The following is a 20051-nucleotide window of genomic DNA, read 5'->3' as shown; positions in this document are numbered from 1 at the left end:
TAAATTGAGGCTTGCTCCCATCTCAGATTGACCTATGATGATTCTAGGACATACTAGCTGAATTTTTAATGTTTTTACTGTACTGCTTCCCATGAGATGTATACATCTGTTTTACTCCTTTCTTTGTATTTTTTGTTTCTTTGCCACGATGTTTACCAAAGGACTCCATAAACGTTGATTATGTGCTGTGCTATGCTATGCTGATCAGTATATTCACATTGTTTTCTTGTGTTTTCTGACTTTATCTGCATGTACTTTCTGGGTTTACACTTTGATTGTAAATTGAGGGGAGGGGAGAAATTCTTTTTTACATATATTTTCAACAGCTGTTGCAACAGGTTTCTGATCTGTGTCTTATAGGTGCTACCATAATAATACTACAGTAATAAACCATTGACAGTGGCTGGTTTGGATCTGTTCTCAGAAGGGCTAAACAACACAGTAATAAAACCACCAGTAGTTATTTTGCCTAGAAAAAAGATGCCTATATAGAGACAGCAGTAGTTTCTTTCCGCTAGTGATCACTCTATTGAGACTCCCTATGAGGAAATTAATTATATTAAATTTAGTCTGCTTAGGAAACCTTTCTTTTTTATTATTATTATTATTTTGTCCCTGAGGCAAAGCATTGTCTTGTATAAAGCATCTTTTAAAAAAAAGTAATTTTTACTTATTATGCATAAATTAGGCTTAATGAAATGCAGTCAGAAACCTCCATCTTCTAAGACAGTGTATTTTATTAAGCTAGATAGATAAGATAATAAAAACAAATTTGGCACAAGGTTTTCCTTTCTGTTTGTTTTCTTTAGCATTAAAAACTCTGTACAGAAAGTTTCCGCTCATCATAACAAATGCAATTTAGTCAGATAGTCAGCATCTTTCATCGGTTTGAGGGCTGTGAGTTTTGCATCTTTCTCAAGTTCTGTTTATTCATTCATACGACGGGGCTCAGTCCCATAAAGCATTTTCTTATAGGCTAGCACTTCCAGACAAATTTAGTGGAGTCTAAGCATCCTCCTGTTGGTCATGTGTTGGAAAAGCAACTTTTCTATCCACTGCAGTAAAATCAAACTGTCATTTTCACTTATTTTAAGATTTCTTACTTTGTAACCGTGTACTTACAGTTCATTTTTTATTTCCAGTTTGCAATAACTATTAAATAAGAGGCAAGTTATGACAGCTGGTGTAGCATATTAAAAAGGAGATGTTTTGTAGCTCTGTAGCATCTTTAAGTAACTCACAAGCGCTTTAATTATTTTAGCTCCACAGCACCTATTGGTGGTAAACATTATTATTCCTCATTTGCCTGTGAGCAAAGAGAATTGTGAATAGCTTTCAAGTAAATAAAACAAGCCCCAAAGACTCGGGGGGAATTTCCACAGCATCAGTGGAGGATAGAACTTCTCCCTTGTAATCATTGCCAGTAGGGATCATTGGTACTTACACTTGCAGTAGAAGGGGGCCTTAGTGACTCATAGAGAGCAGCAACAAAATAAATGTACAGGCAACCCTTCTAGATCAAAACTGTTCTTTTTGCTAACAGAGTGAATCTTTATGAAGAGCTAATCTGCAAGGAAACATCTGTGTGGGAGAGAAATGATTGGAATACTTGGTGTAATGGGCATGAAATCTTGCAGGTTCTTTTTCCCCCCCAGTTAAAAATTGTAGCAAACCAACTTGAGCATCGAAGGCAGTAGATTGTTAAAACTCTGTGTGGATCCTCTCATTAACAGGTAAAGTGATCTCTGTTCATAGTAGCTTGATCTTCCTTTGAAGAGGAATAGGAGCTTTCATACTTAAACCACAGTCAAATTCTCACTGCATAATTTACAGAGGCAATTTAAGGTAGCATGACCTGTCTGTTGGAGGTTATTAAACTTACACCTCTACTAATAAATCAGAGCAAAGTCACCTGGTGTAGCAGCCATGGCTAGCAACAGTTCAGAGCAGGAGATGTTGCACTGAAGGCCATCAGGAGTGCTAGCATAATTTGTCCCACTGCCTGAGCTAGGGCTGTGGAAACAAGTCCCTGCAGCTGGGGCCAGACTGCAGCCTTAGGTGGGTGTTAAGCTGCTGCAGCTGACTATAAAATATTAAATCTGGTGTACATGGTTGATAGTATATTTTCTGCTCCATTAATTAAACTTTTAGAGCAGATGAACAGTGGCTACTTAACCATGTTCTCTTGTATAATGGACTGTGTAATGGCAAGACTATTGTATATATACTGTCCTCCTTGGTAAACTTCATTTGCAACTGATTGCAAGACGTATGCTATGTGTTGCTAATAGCTTAAAATCACTTGCTTTGGCAAACAGTTAGAGAAGTTGAAATACAGTAAAGTGTGATGGAAGGCTGGTACTGATAGCATTAAGGTCAACTCTTGCTGTGCACATAGAAAATTATTGATTTGTTGTAGTAACTTATGCTGGGAGTAAGTATTGGTTAACACCCAGCTGGCAAATAAAACTAATCTTTGATAAATACAGATAGAAGAAGTGAAGAAAGAGCAAACTGGAAGATTATCTGATCTTGATGCACACAAACAGATAGGAGTGAAAAAGAGTTTGTGCATTATATCATCTTTAAATTTTACCCAGTTAGTATAGCAAGATAATTATGCAGTGAAATACAGTTACGACTATAGCATGCTTGAGAAGAGCTAGCTAGTACAGTGGACCCCTCAACGATCAGTATTTGAATCCTCTTTTTAAAAATCTGTGCATTTTAATTTTATTTACTAATAAAAAAATACTCTTGCTAGTATGGAAACAAGAATTGAAGAAACAGTTTATTTTCTGTCCATATACTCAGTGGGTGTTGTTCCCTTGGAAAGCTGAGTCTTTCTTTTAAAGCAAGAACTTCTAACTCTTTTAAAGCAATCAACTCTTATAGCCATAGCAGTTTTCCTGCGTAATTTCTCTACATTAGAATAAACCCAAAGAATTTCTAATATGCAAGAGAAAAGTGGAGGTGGCAGAGTGGAAAGCCAGGATCAAAGGAATAAACAGGAATATGTCTGTGAACCTCAGGATCTCTGCCTCTGGCCTACTTTGTAACCACAAGTAAGTCTTACCTAGTTGGTGCTTTCCATTTAGCCCTTCTGCTTTTTATTGTTATTGTTTCGATTCTAAAGATAGAGACTAGCTGATATGTGTGCCGTCTAGGATACAGGGGGACCGGGCAGCCAGGAATACAAAAGCAGGTGAAAAATTAAGAAATGAGATGTCAGTCTTTTCACTGTAAGAATACTGTTAAGTATACAGAACCACAAGATTAAAAGATACGCAGCCCAATCCACCCCTGGTGTCAATTCACTTCTGTATAATGGCATTAAAGATAATTTGGCCATTTATATTTAATCTGATTTGCATAGACAGGCAGCTTGAATTAGGTGGCTCTGAATGGAGTGCTATTTCATGCAAATCACCTGACTAAGTATTGGTCTGGTCTGACTGAGAACAGCTGATAGCTCTTCTATTTCAGTAGCACCAGATCATAGATATGAAACATGCTTAATTATATGCATAACTACTAAAGCCATTGATGAAGCTCATTCAGAGCTGAGGATGTGTAAGAACTTTCAGAACGGTGCAAGTTCTTAATCTCAAGAGGCCCTTAAGGATTGTTGTTTTCTGATTCAAGAAAAGCATGTTAAAAGAGCACTTTTAATAAATAGGGGTTTTTTTCTTCTTTGCTTTCTGACTTAACTTGTGGAGAATCTTTTGGAACATAACAAGAATCCAATGCCGCTGTACCTTGGGGAAAAGAAAAAAAACCCACAACACTGGTGGCTAGAAAAACAGAGGTCAGTTTGGCCATGTAACAAACAGTCGATTCAACCGTCTGATATTGGAATAGATGCTTGCTGCACTCTTGATCTCATGGTAGGCCGTTCAGGGTTCTTCCTCCTTCTTCTGAAACTGTACTGTGATACATTCTATTGGTAGAATCCATTTCCTTCACTTAAAGTTCTGATGTTTGCTTATCACTAATAAGCCTTGTTGAATACATTCTCATCCCAATCTATTTATTTTGTATATATGGTTATACCTTGTGGTTTTGTAGCTCAGGGCAGTGCTGGTTTGCAGCTAATCAAATCTGCATTTCTTAATGTTGCAATCGAAGTCGTCTCTTTGAACAGTCTGTGGTTCAGCACTTTAGAATGTTTTTACTACATATCCAACACACTTCATAGGATTTTTTTACTACGTATACAATATATTTACTTTCAGTATTATTGTTAAATGTTTGTTCTTTGTTGTTATATGCTAAGGTAAATTGAACTCATACTACCCAATGCCGTTACCAGGTCAGGATCACTAGAAGCTGTAGGAAAAAGCACAAGATAATTCTCCAGGTGTTTTTATTAAGCACGCTAACTTGCTGAGCAAATAATGACCATTGGCAGACCTGTACATAGAGAAGGTATAGAGAACCGTCTCCTGTTCCTATGCGCACAAATGGGAAGTGAGCAGTCCCAAGAAACTTAATCATTACACGTCTTTCCTCCCTGTTCCCATCCTTTTTCGCTCAGCCTTCTTCTTACTGTTGTTATAAGAGCTTATCCGTCTGCATATGTTAGATAAGATAATTTTGTTTGAGTTTATTCATTTTGTCTGTCTGCATCTCTTACATACTCTTTTATTTCATTTTTTAAATTTATTTTCCCGGGAAAACGCAAATAGGGTTGTAGTATTTTAAAATACACTGCGAGCCCTCTAGTGGTACTTCCTACCTTTGCTTTAGGCTGGGGGAGCATTTTTTTTTTCTTTCCAGCTGTGCCCGCTTGCGACGATGGAGTCAGATCAACGTCTGTTTAAACTACTTTAATCTTCCTGTTTGGGGTGTTTGGGTTTTTTTTAATTGTTTAATGTGAGAAGGAAGACTTGCATTCACAGGTGTACCTGGGAGTTTTGCACCTCTGGTAGTGAACTCGCATCCTTGATAGCCAGGGCTGGTGATAGCCCCCGAGCAGACACCAACCTTTACTGCGGAGCCCCCGCGGCACCCGCTGATGTTGCGGGGACGCTCCAGACACTTGGAGCCTCCGTCCAGCTGTATTGAACATTGGCAGCATGGGGCAGGTCAGATCCAAGCACTGGCTGGGATGTGCTTGTATCTGTGGGGAGGCCAGCTGCGGAAACGTTTGCTCTCCTAATCCGTTTCTCTAGTTCGTAGGTTTGCTCTCCGTGCCTCTGTAATACGACTGCGCTGCTGAGCGCCATCGGGTGACGCAAAGCTGCTCTGAACCGCGAAGGTGCCGCTACCCGGTTTTTGTGTTGTAAAAGCTCTGTATGCCTCTTAGGAAAGCATCTGAAAAAGGGGGAGGATGGCATCGCTGGTTTTGGGCGACACCTGCCTGTGATTTTAACGCTTTCCTTCCTGGCACACTCAAGTCAAGCCTTTGCCAAGATTCCCAATACTGCGTCCTTCCTCATTGGACAGGTACAGTCAAAACCAGTTCGATGCAGGCTTCGGGATTTTTTCAGCGCATTCGCGGCATATATGTGCTCTAAATGCCTACAGTACAGAGGAATCCAGCTACTTCTAATGGGATGCATTTGCATAGAGGAAGAATTCCTCATTTAAGATGGGTAATAAGCAAACGATATTTACTGATGAACAGCTAGATGCCTACCAGGTAAGATATCATAGTTTGCATTAGGGGAAGGAAAGAAGTAATCTTCACATGTTTGTGGGGTGTTTGGTTTTGTTGGGGGTTTTTTTTGTTTGTTTGTTTTGGGGAGTGTTTTTTCCCAAACATAAACAAAAACTTAATTTGTAGCCTGCATGCATATATTATATTGTTCCTTCCAGCATTTGTAATAGTATTCTAAGGCTGGGTTGTTGAATATACTCAGTTTAATTCCTTTGTCTGTATACAGGGAAAGGAGTCAAATCTTCCATGTCTGAACTAGGAAGCAGGATAAAGACTGTGACTAGCTTGACAATGGGAGTTTTTAGTAGAATCTTTCTATGGAATGTAGAGAAGAAAGTGTAGCAATAACCTCTTTTTCTCTCCCTGATGCCTTTGCTGACAATAGAGGGGAAAGGGGAAAAAAAGGTCTTGTCTAATTTCACTTCTCTTAAGGATAAGTAATAGAAATATGCTTAATGTAATTCCAGCGTAGGTATCCTTATGCTTGCATCTGCTCCTGGATGGCAGTTTCTAACCTTAACAGAAGAAATACCCATTTTATGTCCAGCTTATTGATACTTCTTTATTTACTTCACATTGCATCAACTGAGTTTTTAATAGGGTAAAAAAAAAAAATTCCCAGTTTTCAGTCATGTTTCAGCACAATGCAAGTCTTACTAAAATGGATTGCGGGAAGCTATCTGCACAGTGGGCATCTTGAACAAGTTTCTGAAAATACAGTGAGGAAATATATCGAATAGAAGTGTGCTGAAGAAAGAGGCAGCTGACTACTTAGGAGATGCAGACAGGGCTGGCTGCATTGCTCTGTTCTCCTACATGAAGCGATAAACATAGAATTAACAGTGCAGGAAATCAAGATTTAGTTTATCTCGTGATAATCAAGGGACAGATCCAGTGCACGCAAAAGTAAATAACTTTCTTTTTACCTTCAGGATCTTTGACTCAAGCCTTTGAAGTAGAAACTATGATTTTAGATACTAATTTTCTTTGGAGTTACTGCTAACATGGACTTTTCACAGCTGTAGATATTTAGCCACAGAGACTCAGGCTAGGGATATATGCTAACATGCTTTAAAATGCTTCAAAATTTTATCCCATGCTGAAAATTAGGCATAAATTAAGTGCTCTTATGAAATGTCTAGCCTTTTTCTTGTCATTGTAGAAAACGTGAAAATGGAGCTTCTCTAATTTCCACTTTGTCACACATCTCACCCTCACCAGCAGTCTGTCACTGTAATATATTAGTCTAAGTTAGTGGTTTTAGACTTAATAGTCTAAGAGCCGAAAAGGCTTTTTTACATCCCTGCTGGATGGGCAAGAGGGAGATCAAAGATCTGTAAAACGTCAGTGCCTGTCTTCCTACTAACAATAAAAGTGAACACAGAACAGAGCCCAACTGCAGTGAAACAAAACAAAATCCAAATGTAATTAATGTTATCTTCTTGACATAAACTGGCAAATGCAAGAGCTGAAATGTCATCCCTAATTCACTACTCTTCATGTTGAAATTGCCTTTCTCTAATGGCTTTTGCAGCCCGTGCCTTTGATAATGCTGGGTAATTGATCTCAAAGCCTGGCAGTAGTTAGACCCAGTGGATTGAGTCAGCCTGTGGGATTTCTCTGTTACAGGCGCACTTGTAGTTCCTTAGTATAGTGCTAGATAATTCTTGACTAGTAATAGCACTTGTTATATATGGTAAGTACAATAAAATAACAAGTTTCAGGACAATAACTAACCTCCAGGATTTGTCAGGAAGGAATATTAGACTCATGCTGTGAACAAACAGATAAAGTTCTTATTTTGATGGTGATTTGTGTCTGTTCTGTTAGTTGAAAGATCCTCCTGGATCTTTTAAACATGGAAATCCTGGGCTTACTGCTGTAGCCATCTGTCGTGGTTTAACCCCAGCCAGCAACTAAACACCACGCAGCCGCTCACTCACTCCCCCCCACCCAGTGGGATGGGGGAGAAAATCGGGAAAAGAAGCAAAACCCGTGGGTTGAGATAAGAACGGTTTAATAGAACAGAAAAGAAGAAACTAATAATAATAATGATAACACTAATAAAATGACAACAGCAATAATGAAAGGATTGGAATGTACAAATGATGCGCAGTGCAATTGCTCACCACCCGCCGACCGACACCCAGCCAGTCCCCGAGTGGCGAATCCCTGCCCCCCCACTTCCCCGTTCCTATACTGGATGGGACGTCACATGGTATGGAATACCCCGTTGGCCACTTTGGGTCAGGTGCCCTGGCTGTGTCCTGTGCCAACTTCTTGTGCCCCTCCAGCTTTCTCACTGGCTGGGCATGAGAAGCTGAAAAATCCTTGACATTAGTCTAAACACTACTGAGCAACAACTGAAAACATCAGTGTTATCAACATTCTTCACATACTGAACTCAAAACATAGCACTGTACCAACTACTAGGAAGACAGTTAACTCTATCCCAGCTGAAACCAGGACACCATCCACACAGAGAGCTCTTGTCTCTCCACTGCATTCTGGGGGAGTATGCAGTTGCTGTAACACAAATGGAGCTGTTTGACTTGGAGTTTGCCATCTTACCTGCATTTTTCTCATTTGTGGAATTCCTTCAGAACAGAAAATGGGAGAATGGGGTAATAGTTCCATAATTCTTAAAAGGCAGGTTTTTCATTTCTTGAACCAGCAGTTGGGTTGCCAGGTCCTCTGAACACTGGACTAGAGTAAAACATTGTGTACCAGGGTCCTCTTTGCAACAGTCTGTTGTGCACATCTGTACCCCGATGTACAGCCAGACATCTACGTATAAATTGCTTTTTAAATGGATCATTGATTAATCTTTTTTTTTCTTTTTCCCAAATGAGAACTAGGCAACTTCTTGTGAATTTGTACGTCTGTGAGTTGGTACTGTACTCCTTACAGTAATACCCAGGGTTACAGCTTCCATAGTATCAGTATGGCAGAAGCAAAAGAGTCAGCTTAATCCTTTTTGTAAAATAGTTGTTTGGTTTTTTTTTACTTCCCCACAGGTCCTATTAGAAGACTGTTCAAAACCTAACTCCCCTCATGGTTAGACTTATAATTTCTTTATTTTGAATATATTTCTGGCTATTATAGTATCTGGTTGTAACTTCCACCATTTTTGTCTTTAACACAAATTGCTCTGAGCTTATAGTACCTAAATACTACTTTAGTAGTGAAATTTTTTTTTTTTTTTAAACCCATTATGTTTTAAGCTCATGTTCCATAGGAGACACTATGAGATGGAAAAGTGAGAAGTTCTTGTGCTTAAAGTATGGTAAAACCATATGCAAGTGGCTTTGGTTTTCAGGAGTAGATTAAGCTGCAGAAAAATCACCTGCTTGAAGAGCTAGCATACATAAATCTCAGATCATTAATATGATATTAATGAAATAAAATAACCTTATTTGTGTAAAATTTTCTGAAATGCCCATGTGTAAACTTTTTTGCATATAAACTGTCATATTGAAGCATCACTCTTTAGCAGAACCCTTACATTTAAATTAAATAATTGTAAATCTGGTCACCCTCAAGATGACCTCAATGTTTTTAATAGGCGAGTGTTTTGAATACTCTTCATTAAGGCTGGTGATGGGTGGCCAGGTGAAACTGTTTTTAAGAGAGATGCCTGATAGGACTTGATAATATTAAACCTGTCAACCTTTTTATTCGAAAAAGGTAGAGGCAAATTAAAGAAAGACTGGGAGGCTGCGTATCTTCTAACACCTTGTCATATCACTTGTTATTAAGATCATATAACCTGTTATTAAGATAGTGTTCTAGTTGGCAGCTCTTCAAATTTTCATAAGCTTAGTGAGATATTTTGGAAATCAGGCTTTTGCAAGCATTGGTTTCTTCACTGAGATTCACATCATTTAAAAAGTTAGCCTTGTAAGAAAATTAATTCTACTGGGGATTTCCAATTCTTATGCTGTTAGAGTACTTGACTGTTTTGGGTTTTTTTTGTGGGTGGGTTGGTTGGTTTTTTTACATCAAATGCAAAATCTAACAAAGGTCTGGCTAGGGAAAAGGTACGTATTAATCGCAAGAAAGGTGTCTTTAATTGCAGTTGAAGGAACGTTTTAAAATTAAGCTGTTAAAAGTTGTCTACAGATTTTGGAGGTCAAGTCTCATAATGAGAAAAGAATATGAACAAGAATTTTAGGGTTTTTTGAGTGATGCTGTATAAAGATGCTTGAAGCAATAGAAAATACAGGTATACGATAAAGCGACATCAGAGCTGTATATTGGCCTCAGTGCACTGTATTTCTTGCTGAGAAACAATTAGATTGAGTAGGAAATGCATAGAAGCTGTGCCTGGGGTATGAACAAACTACTCCATGGTTCAATCAATCTCATTGCCTTTTCTGGGGTTACTCAAATAAGTGGTCTGAATTTGATACAAATTTGGTTCTAATTTTTTTCCTAATAGACAGAAACTAGAGAATATAGGGCACAAATATTTTACATCAGATATTACTGGTTTTATTGCAAGCCATTTGTTTTTGCATTTGTTCATTAATGGGATTATTTACATTATTTAATGCAGCCTCAAAACAAACTGATGCTTATCCTGGCTGTCTTCTAGGCAATGTTGCAAAAAAAGATAGTAATATGAAATAATGACTTACTTCTTTTACACAAGAATTTGTCTATTACAGACCTAACTTTTTTCCTTTTATTTAAATTCTAGTCAAAATGGGATTCAACTATATTTCAGGAGAATTATGCAAAACCAGATGAAACAAGTTAAGTTATGATCTGTCAAGAAATGCCATTTATAAAGTGAAACTAGGTCATCAAGCTGTCTTTTGATTTAAAAAGCTGTGCTTGACTTAATCAGGATCTTTGATGAAAATGAACCCTTTACAAGGATACAAAAAGTGTATTCATCACAGATTCTCCACGATCTTCTGTTAAAAGTACTTTTCAGTTTGATAGATTATCGCTGTTAATGTGCAAATTTAAGTAGCATAATAGTGGAAGACGGTTTTTGCGAAATTATACTGTAGTCAGATTCTGGTTTCACGTTACCACTTGGTGCGTATATAGATTGAGCAAAATTACATTTGTTGACAGTTTGCCTTTTCCTCAGTCCTTGCTAGTGTCTAAGTGTTTTTACTCCCATGTTGCAGTATGAATACATAAACTGGTTCTTACAGCTGCAGATTTTTCTTCCTGAAACTCAGTGGGTGTTTTAGTTGTTCTGGCTGTTGTTCTAAAATATATATCTGATTACAAATAAAGATAGGCTGGATGTTAAAATCTCCATTGACATTCTGATGCAACTGGCATTTTTTAATATAAAAAGTCCATATACTGATACTATTATCAATGCAGATACTAACTCTGACAGGATTTTTTTAGTGTTTAAGTCTGGATTTGCTGAAGTACTTGCACAGCTATGCAACTTAAAGACTGGCGCTAGTCTCATTGACTTCCAGTAACTCTTTATATATTTACAGTGATGAAAATACATAAATATCTTGCTGACTCAGTCTTGCACAACTCTATACCACTATTAGTTATATGGCAACTAGAATAAAAGTATTGCATTTGTAAAATGTTACCAGAATAGAGTTAATAATAGATCTTATATGAAAGTTCATTTGCTTCTATTATCCAGCACCTTTTAACTTAGATTTTTTGATTACTTCATAGGATGATGTTTTTATGGTGTTTTGATTAAATGTTCTTACTGTTGGCACAGTACGAGATATCATTTGTGATTTTTTTTAAATGAAACCTCTGAAATAATTGGTTTGAAATATTAACATTTAAAATGCTGCAGCATTCAGTACTTCTCATTTCTTAAAAGCTGCTCAGTAAGATAGCTATACGGATCTGATCTCTCTCGCCTTGAGGATATTGTAAAAATTCTTGTTAGTCATCAGTTTACTTTGTCTGTGGCTTGCTGGCTTTTGTTTGAGACTGTTTTTCTAATTTCAAGTAATTTTGTATTGCTAAGACAGTTTTATATTATTTCCTTACTTATAAAACTTCCCAATGGAGCTGTTGCAGGATCAGAAAAAACCCGCCCTTATACAACTATACATATAAAAGGCAGAATTATGTATGTATTGTCTTAGAGGAGAAATATGCATTTAATGGGTTTAAGAAATACTATTTCACAGTAGCTTTGCATACTTGAGCATTGCTATTCTTTCATTCTGTTGTTCCTTTCTCCAGTTTTCCTCTTTTCTGTAGAGAAGTGTTTTGCCTATGTGAAATTAGTTTTATTTGAAAACTGTGCTTTGTGCACAATGATACCTGCTTCTAAAAGTGGTAAGTGATAATCTTTCATTCAGTGGACTCTGCTGCCATTCATAAACTGTGTGCTGTGCTCTGGTATTGGCAATATATCCAGCAGAACAAACGACATGTGATCTGATTCTGGAGCCATACCTCATGTTACACTCTGTATGTACACTTTACATGAAGTTAAGTGTCGGCATTCTCAGCACAGTTATCGCTATTCCTATTTTTTTGTTCAAATTGCTGTAGAACTAAACATAAAGCAGAACCGATCTAGGAGTTTGCAGTAAAGCCTCACAGACTAGTGGAAAAGGTAGTGGACCACCGTATTCCAGTCTGTTCCTGTTTTGTCCTAAACCTGCATTCACCTGACATAGGAAGTCAAAGAATAAGACTCTAACAGCCTGTACATTCTGCTCTTTTATAAAGTAAATTTTGAGAGTAGAGACCGTTAACCCTACTTTACAAGCAATGTTGAGTGACTTGCAGAAAGTCACGCTACCAGCCAAGAGCAAAGCCATCCATGGAACCTAAATACTCCAGCTATCTGACTCTTTTCTCTGCAAAATATTTTAAGAACCAGTTAAGCCACCTAAATGCCAAATTTGAGAACCAGGTCCCATTATATAAGGTAATGATCTCATTGAAATCAATGGGAAATTTTCTGTTTGCTTTATTTTATTCACTTTGCTAGACATAAGGAAGTTAAGTGGGTAATTGCAGATTTGTTTAAGTGGTATCTTGCCTTCAGAAAACCAGCAGTGATCCTTTGTCAGACTTCTAATTAACTTGATTATTAAGGGCACAAGGACAGACTGAGTGGGACAGTTGATCTTAGAAAAGGAGCATGCATTTTCTCAGGGGCTGGAGTAGGTGACCTTTCAAGTCAAAGCCTCTATTCTAAATAACATAAAACCCACAAGGGGCCGCCTCTTAGCAGAAATTTTTCAGGCCATTGTATAGCATTAGAAATAAAAGCAACGATTCTCAGGATAAATTCTTGCCAGAATTCTTTAACTGATAAGAATTATGAAAACTCTGGTAACATTTATTTGTTCAGTATTTAGTCTGTGCTTTTCTAGCAGGACTCCCAGTGGCTTTAGTGTCCAGACAGAATAGACAGGTTGCTTTTTAAGTTCATAATAAATTCAGATACAGTACATATAATAGCAAATGTGTTCCATGACATTTCTGGCTTGAAGGAAGATGAATGTCATCGTATGCATAAATAACAGATGCTTTCCAGGACCCACTTCACCTTTCCTTATGAGGGAGTTAATTTAACATGTTAGTTTACTATTTATTTTCCATCATTTTGTATTTTCTGTATGAATGAAGTAGCCACAAGAAAATTGGATGATTCACTTCCGTGTTTCTTTGGCCAAAAGTCTTTATATTGGAGTTAAATTGCTAGAGTTCCAGCAACTATGAAATGTAATTATGTTCTTGATACCCCTGTTCCATCATGACTTTAATCCAACTTAGGGGTGTGCTTTCAAAAAAAAAAAAAAAAGGCAGTCCTGCACCTCTTTCCTGGAATCAATAGATACTTGTTTTAGCTTCGTCTCTTGTACCAGCACTACCAACTCTATATTCTAAGCCACTAAAAGGAAATGATCCAAGCTGGAAATGAATCAATTTTTGCTAGGTTAGTTTCCAAACACGAGTTCCTTCCTTCAGAGTTCTCTGATGCAGTTATGCTACTCATTTTGGTGTGAAGTCCACATAAAGGAAGAGGCAGAAATAAGAAGCTGGGAGGAGCAAGACAGATGGCTGGACTTCCCTTTCAGAGATAGCTTGGAGCCGTGGCTTTTACATTTGCCATGTGAGACCAGACACGCTTCTTAATGGTAAAGCATTTCTTAAGTGGTGTGTATGATCTTGCCGTGGATCAAAAGTATAGGCCAGGTCACAATTTGTGGTGCTCTGGCCCTGAGGAGCTTTAAGATCTCTGCAAGTGGTATGTGAAACCACTGTAAATTTTTTTGACACCCGTCATCCCTGACACACAATTCCATGTAATTGGCAGGCATAATTGGAATACTGCAGTCAGTTACAGTGGTCAGGCAGATGCTTGCAAGTACTTTCGTTATAAAGGTTTTCAATATCAGTGGTTTTTAGATTGTATTAGTAAAATTCTTGTTTGATTAAAAAAAAAAAGCAGACAGTAGTGTTTGTTGTCAAAGATGTGAGGTGACTCAGATTAAAAAAAAAAAAATATGTGGACCTTCAGCAAAAAAAGTTTATTATCTGATCTCTTAATGTGTCTTCCAATGGCATTTTTGCATGATTTCTGGAAGGTAAAGGGTAACTTTTCTTTTTCATCTTTATCTCCATTTGCATATCCATTCCCTGTCAGCTTTCTAGTTAAATAACAGTGCCTGCTATTTTCTCAACCCTGTATAATTACGGCATGATTGCTGCTGAGGGCATTACAATTATTTGTGAGATTGCACCTGCCTTTCATTAGTAAATGAAGCATCCTTAAGTGACAGTTTGACTGTAAGTGTTGAATGTGCTGGAATTAATGAAGACTTAACCAGCTGGCTCCTATTTCACTTTGTGCAGTTCCAGACAATGTGACATCAGTGACAGCAGCTCACAAGGTGCTTCCTATTGTGCCTTGTAACGCTATTCTGCTACACAATACACTAAGGGAAGAGCTGCTTCTCCTGCCACTTTATATGGAGGAGAGCAAGCAAACTCAATAATTGATACCATGCAGGACTGATAGCATACCTCGATACCTGAGACAAGCTGTTTGACTGCTTCAGCTAGCAGTGATCATTTGCTTTTCCCCTCCTTGGAAGAAGCAGGCATTTAGCCAGAATGATTCTCGGCTTAGGGAAGAAATGCTTTTTCACTAGTTGACTGAACAGCAGGACTGGGGGAGACATACTAGTTGTATGTACTCTTAAGTATGACTTACCAAGTCTGATATTGTTATCTTGTCACTAGCTGATTTAAAAATATTACCTATTTTAAATATGTTTACATTAAGGAGGAAAACTACTAAGAGCTGAATTCTTAGGCAAATGCCTTGCCACATCACATGGGCCTGTGACAGAGGTGAATAATCAGGAAGAATTTTGTGGTTTGGTTGGTGTTCCCTATATGTACACACTCATCAGCCACTAGCTCTGAGACAAGAAGATGCATATTCTCTGAATTTGTGACCTGAACAATGTTCTAAACTGATCATCCAATATTTCATTGCCACCAGTGTTCCTAGTTTTGGATGCAGGGTGGAATTTGCCCTAAATATACATTAGATAAGATAGTGGGGATTAGGGGCTATTTTTGTTAATGGGATGGGACTGGTTATTATGGTTCCTCACAGCACCTGAAAATACAACTTGTTTTGTGACTGATGTAGAAATACACAAAATGCAAACTGTTTCACTGCTCACATTATGGTTCTTTTGTGAAGCATGTGAATTCTTCTAGCAAAACACTGATGTTCATAGAGAGTGAATTAAACCAGTGTAAATGTAGTCCCACCACAGAGCCATTTAGAATGTAAGCGAATGCTTGTAAGCTCTTCTTTCATGTTCGGCCAGCTCTACTTTGCATTCTAGTAAGTTATTTTGAATTCTGTGATACCACAGGGGAAGCTGAATAGTTTGCCTGCTGTTTGGAGCAGGGGCTGTCCTTTTATCCGTGTTCCTAACCAACAGGATTTTGCAGTCTTTGCTGAAGTGACCACAGTGCAAAGTAATTGTTAGCAAAAAGAGTTAATAACTAATAAGTGCATGACTTTTATTATTAAATCAGTTGTCTCTAATAGAGGAATATTCCAAGTTAGAAGATAGTTTTCTTCATTTATTTGTTATTTATAGCTTTCTAGATCCATTTATTGAATGTTTTTGGCCTACACCTTACTTTTTTCATTGAATTTTGTTTCTGGTCTGGTCACTCCACAGTGGAGAAGTATTTCAGCAAGCTAGGGTTTTTTTCTCCTGAAGTTTCACATTAACAGCTGGGGTTTTTTTATTGATAGCCCTGTCCTTAGGATATTTCAGTTATTTTACAGCGTATATTGCTCTCTGAGTCAGAAGCAGATGGTACTCAAATGGCATCTTTAATGTTTTTCTGCCAGATCTGAGTTTCCTTCCAAAAGGTTGAAAAATAATTCTTTGCAGTTTTCAATATTTCTATAGTACTATAACATATATTGTGTTTTTTTTAACAGGATTGCACATTCTTCACTCGGAAGGAAATCCTTCGGTAAGTAAATTGTATTAAATTTTCCTTTGTGATTCGTGTGAGGGGACTAAATCTTTTTTCTGATTTGCGAGGAAATCAAATAAAGCCAGTTATTTTGTATGAATGAATGAGTGTAGGATTGGACTCAAGGTACACTTATAATATGTAAATGTGTATTAAGAAACAGATGGTGATTAGCTTAATGTCAATATCATAGACTTTTCTAGGGATAAGCCATTGAACAGTTGAGAGCCAGTGACATTTTATGAAAGGAATTTGTTGCTTTTCTGCTCAGTTACAGCAATGAGGGCACATCTTTCAGTCAGTACGGGTTTTGGTATGGACTTAAGTGTGGGGAAAACTGGTGGAACTTAAACTGCAGAGCGCCGAGAATGTTTTTTTTCTGTACAGACTCTCCCTACAGAAAGTCACAAAGATTGGGATCACTGTTGGCAATAGAAGGGACTTGGGGTTTTTTTGTAGTGATGGATTGAGCCAAACTGAAGTAATTTCTGCCTGTGTATACGCTGACTTCTCACCCTGGATCCTGCCATGGATTCTTGATCTTCTAACCATTCAGATTAAGGATCTGTAAAAGTGACATAGATCCTCTCCTGTCAATACACCTGTTGTTTTTCCTGAGGATGTTTGCCCCATTACGGAGTGAGAATAAATCTGTGGTATGTATCTAGACCTAGGAGTGCATAATGCTTCAGGATTCTCAAATTTGAGTAACTTCTCAGACATAAGAAGCCTTTGTTTTCATAAACATTGGGAACTGCTTTGAGATAAAAAATAGACGTGGTCTCCTGGTTCTTTGCCTCTGCTCTGTTGCTGTAAACCTCAGTAAGACTGGTGTTCAGTGACTCTGTCAAGGCAAAAACTAATGGTATGGCTTTGAGTGGGGTGCTTTATTTTTTTCTGGAAAAATAGAGGTGGTATTATGGTTAATTTCTTGCATGCCTTATTCTCATTAGTCACAGAGAAATGGTGTACTCGCTCCTCAGCAGTGCACAACATCTGTGAGACCACTGTGTGCTAAGAACATTGCAATACCACCACCTAATCCAGGATTCAATTTGGTCCAGGTCCCTCTTACATAACTGTTATGGTTTAAAATTTAGTCACGTTGTTGAAGTACATTTTCATGATACATAGTGGTGTGACTGAATGAGTCAGAATATGTGTGCAGTGAGTGGGTGATAGCTGGCCCACAGATAAGCTAAGCTTAATGCAGGTTGGCTCCAACAGAGATACTGGTGTCCTCAAAGCGAGTCAAGGCTTCACAGAAGTGAATTACCATACCATGGATGTAACTTCTTTAGCTAAGCATTCCTCAGCTGCGAACCCTAGGAATGCTGCATAATTGTTAGCTATACAGAGGTGTCATGCTGTGTTTGTGGTACCCTACAAAAAGTCATGCAGCTTAAAAATGAATGGTTATATGTTCTGTAAGGGTTGCAATGTAGTTAGTTCTGCCTGAGAACACTGACTTTGGCAATAACAGAATTTATTATCACAATTCATTCAGAAAAGCAGCTGTGAGTCCAAAATAACAGAGACTTTGTGGTTTAGAAGCCTGAAGTGATTCAGTGATATTCCTGTACCATCATTAGTTCCAGCAGTTGGATATGGAATAAAAAATGTCCCTGCGTAGCCACCCAATCTCAGATAGATGCATTATATAGCCAGAAGAAAAAAACCCTAAAGGTTTAGTGTAATTTCCTGTATAAAACAGACCTTTAGCCACCTTCTAAGTCTTTTAAAAATCAACAAATACTGTTCTGTTTCACAGGGCTACCTTGATACACAAGTTCTGAAATAAATTTGTTTGGATTGGATAAACTGAAAAAAAATTGCTTTACATTTCTAAAGTCCCCTTGAAACTCAGAATTGTTAAAAGCTTTATAAACAGTGAATTACTTGTATTTGTACTGTGTTCCTACGAGGGAAATAATTATGAATTAAGGATTTTACATTTTACGTAAGTTAAGGTTCTCTTTGTCCCTTTGAATACCTGATCTAATCGGACAATTTGGACTCTTCCAGGGGAAGTGATTTGTAAACTGTCATACTATGTCATCTTGCTCTAAGGAGTAATTTCTTTTTCTCCTTTGGAATAATCTCTAAGGAAATATTGTAATTAGCCTGAAAGAATCCTTGATTTCTACTGCAAGAAGAAAAGTGGATTTTGGTATTTGTACACTTAAAATAAATCTAGAGAAAAATCTGTGGACAAATAGGAAGCCTAAAACATGTCTATTACAGGCCCAATTAAAAGAATATGACATAAAATGTGACCAATTTTATAGCAAGACTAACATTGGTGGGGGGCGAATGGACTCAGAACTGTAAAATGCTGATGAAAGAAAGGAAATAAGGAATCAAACATCTCCACAGAAGCTGTAATTAGGAAACTGCTGAATCTGAAAAGGCAAACTTTTTTTTTAATCTGGAAAACAATGTTTCCAAACTGTGAATTTGAACCATCATGTGCAACTGAGAAAATACAGAAAGTGTACTTAGAAAAATACACTGCAGATTTCAAAAAAAGATATTATGAAGTAATGAAGTCAGAAAATGTCATTGGTAGGCAAACAGGAATTTACAGTATTGCAAAATCTGGCTATGAAATGAAGAGTCAGCAAGTTCTGTTCTCTTTTTCTGGGTTGCAGTGGATAAAAAAATACTTGTAGAGAATGAGTTTGCAGTGTGCAGCTTTGACAATCAGATAAAAACTGGCTGAAGTTAAGAGATGCTTCTGTACGGAGTTGTCATAAAACTTTTACATGCATTCTTTGTTTTTTTCTTGGCATGCGAGACAGATAAAACTTACGTTGAAGTTTGATATCAGGGCACTGAAGACAATGTTTCAGAACATTCTAAAAATCACAACAATAAATGAACTGCATTTGCAAATATTTTTTATATAACAGTATTCTGGGGTTGATTTTTTGGTGTATGCCATGTCCAAAACCTGAGACTCTATTGCACACAGGACCTTTAGTAATGGTAAAAACAGGTCATAATTTATTTCAGTAAGAGCACTCCATTGTCCTGCAGGACTGTTGGCAGCATAAAGGACTATCTGAGTAGAAATGGATCTTTATTTCCTCTTTGATTTAGGCAGATTGCACAGTACTACAAATTCCACAGTGCTGAACAGAACGCTACATGTATGTCTTTCAAAACTGTGTCATTTGAAACTACATTTGCAGACAGATGATTTGTAATCTTTCCTTGCATGGGAAGTGTGACATAGAGGAGGTCACTGTAATTCATAGGCCTTGGTGATAAAGGAAGCAGCATTGAATTGTGGAAAAGATTCTCCTGCTATTCAAGAACAAGCGGATGCTTTTCTATCCAAGAAAGTTTGATATGGGGACTATGGGTGGGATAGGAAGCAGGGAATTGGAAGCTCCCATTTACTTTCTTACTCTGTCACTAGTGTATGTAAGCAACTGAGCACCTTTGACAAATTGCCACTGTAGTTTGACTGTGTTGCCTACACTTAATATTTTTGTGCCTTTTAAGTATGAGGATAATATTTCCTTTGTCTTGTCTGTTTAGATTGCAAGCTCTGCCTGGTAAGGATAATTTGAACTATTTTTACATGCAGCATGCTAAAAGTGATCTTGGTTGTAGCTTTCACATTTTATGGTAGTGAAAAAGCTGCTCTTAATATTTTCTTTTTTTGCAGCTTATGGTGTCTCTGAAAGGTGTTATTGTCACCTGGTAGACCTGGTCATTTAAATAGAACAATTAAACAACAGTGAAGTGTTGAATGTGGCACATAGTATTTAAGTTAAAACAACCCCAACAGACTTTCAGTAAGTGCTGTTTCCTCTAAAAAAAGAATTTTGTTTTGGTTTGCTTTTCTCTCTTCAGTAACGTAAAAGGGCACGAGTGATGCCAGTGA

At 37.6% G+C, this 20051-nt stretch overlaps 1 protein-coding gene across 2 annotated transcripts in view; it reads left to right on the top strand.

Annotated features, from left to right (window-relative positions):
• Positions 1–20051, top strand: part of CIB2 (calcium and integrin binding family member 2) — a 56813-nt gene that overhangs the window by 3052 nt on the left and 33710 nt on the right. The window contains exons 1-2 of one of the 2 annotated variants that reach the window (XM_052807549.1): positions 5179–5644; positions 16119–16153. In XM_052807549.1, coding sequence (XP_052663509.1) covers positions 5594–5644; positions 16119–16153 — 86 coding nt within the window. In that variant the 5' untranslated portion in view covers positions 5179–5593. Of the gene's footprint in view, positions 1–5178; positions 5645–16118; positions 16154–20051 lie in introns of those variants that run through there. The other variant, XM_052807550.1, reaches the window with a different exon arrangement.

The sequence above is a fragment of the Harpia harpyja genome, chromosome 14, assembly GCF_026419915.1.
Source record: "Harpia harpyja isolate bHarHar1 chromosome 14, bHarHar1 primary haplotype, whole genome shotgun sequence".
Lineage (NCBI taxonomy): Eukaryota > Metazoa > Chordata > Aves > Accipitriformes > Accipitridae > Harpia > Harpia harpyja.
This window is presented reverse-complemented; position numbering and strand designations above follow the sequence as displayed.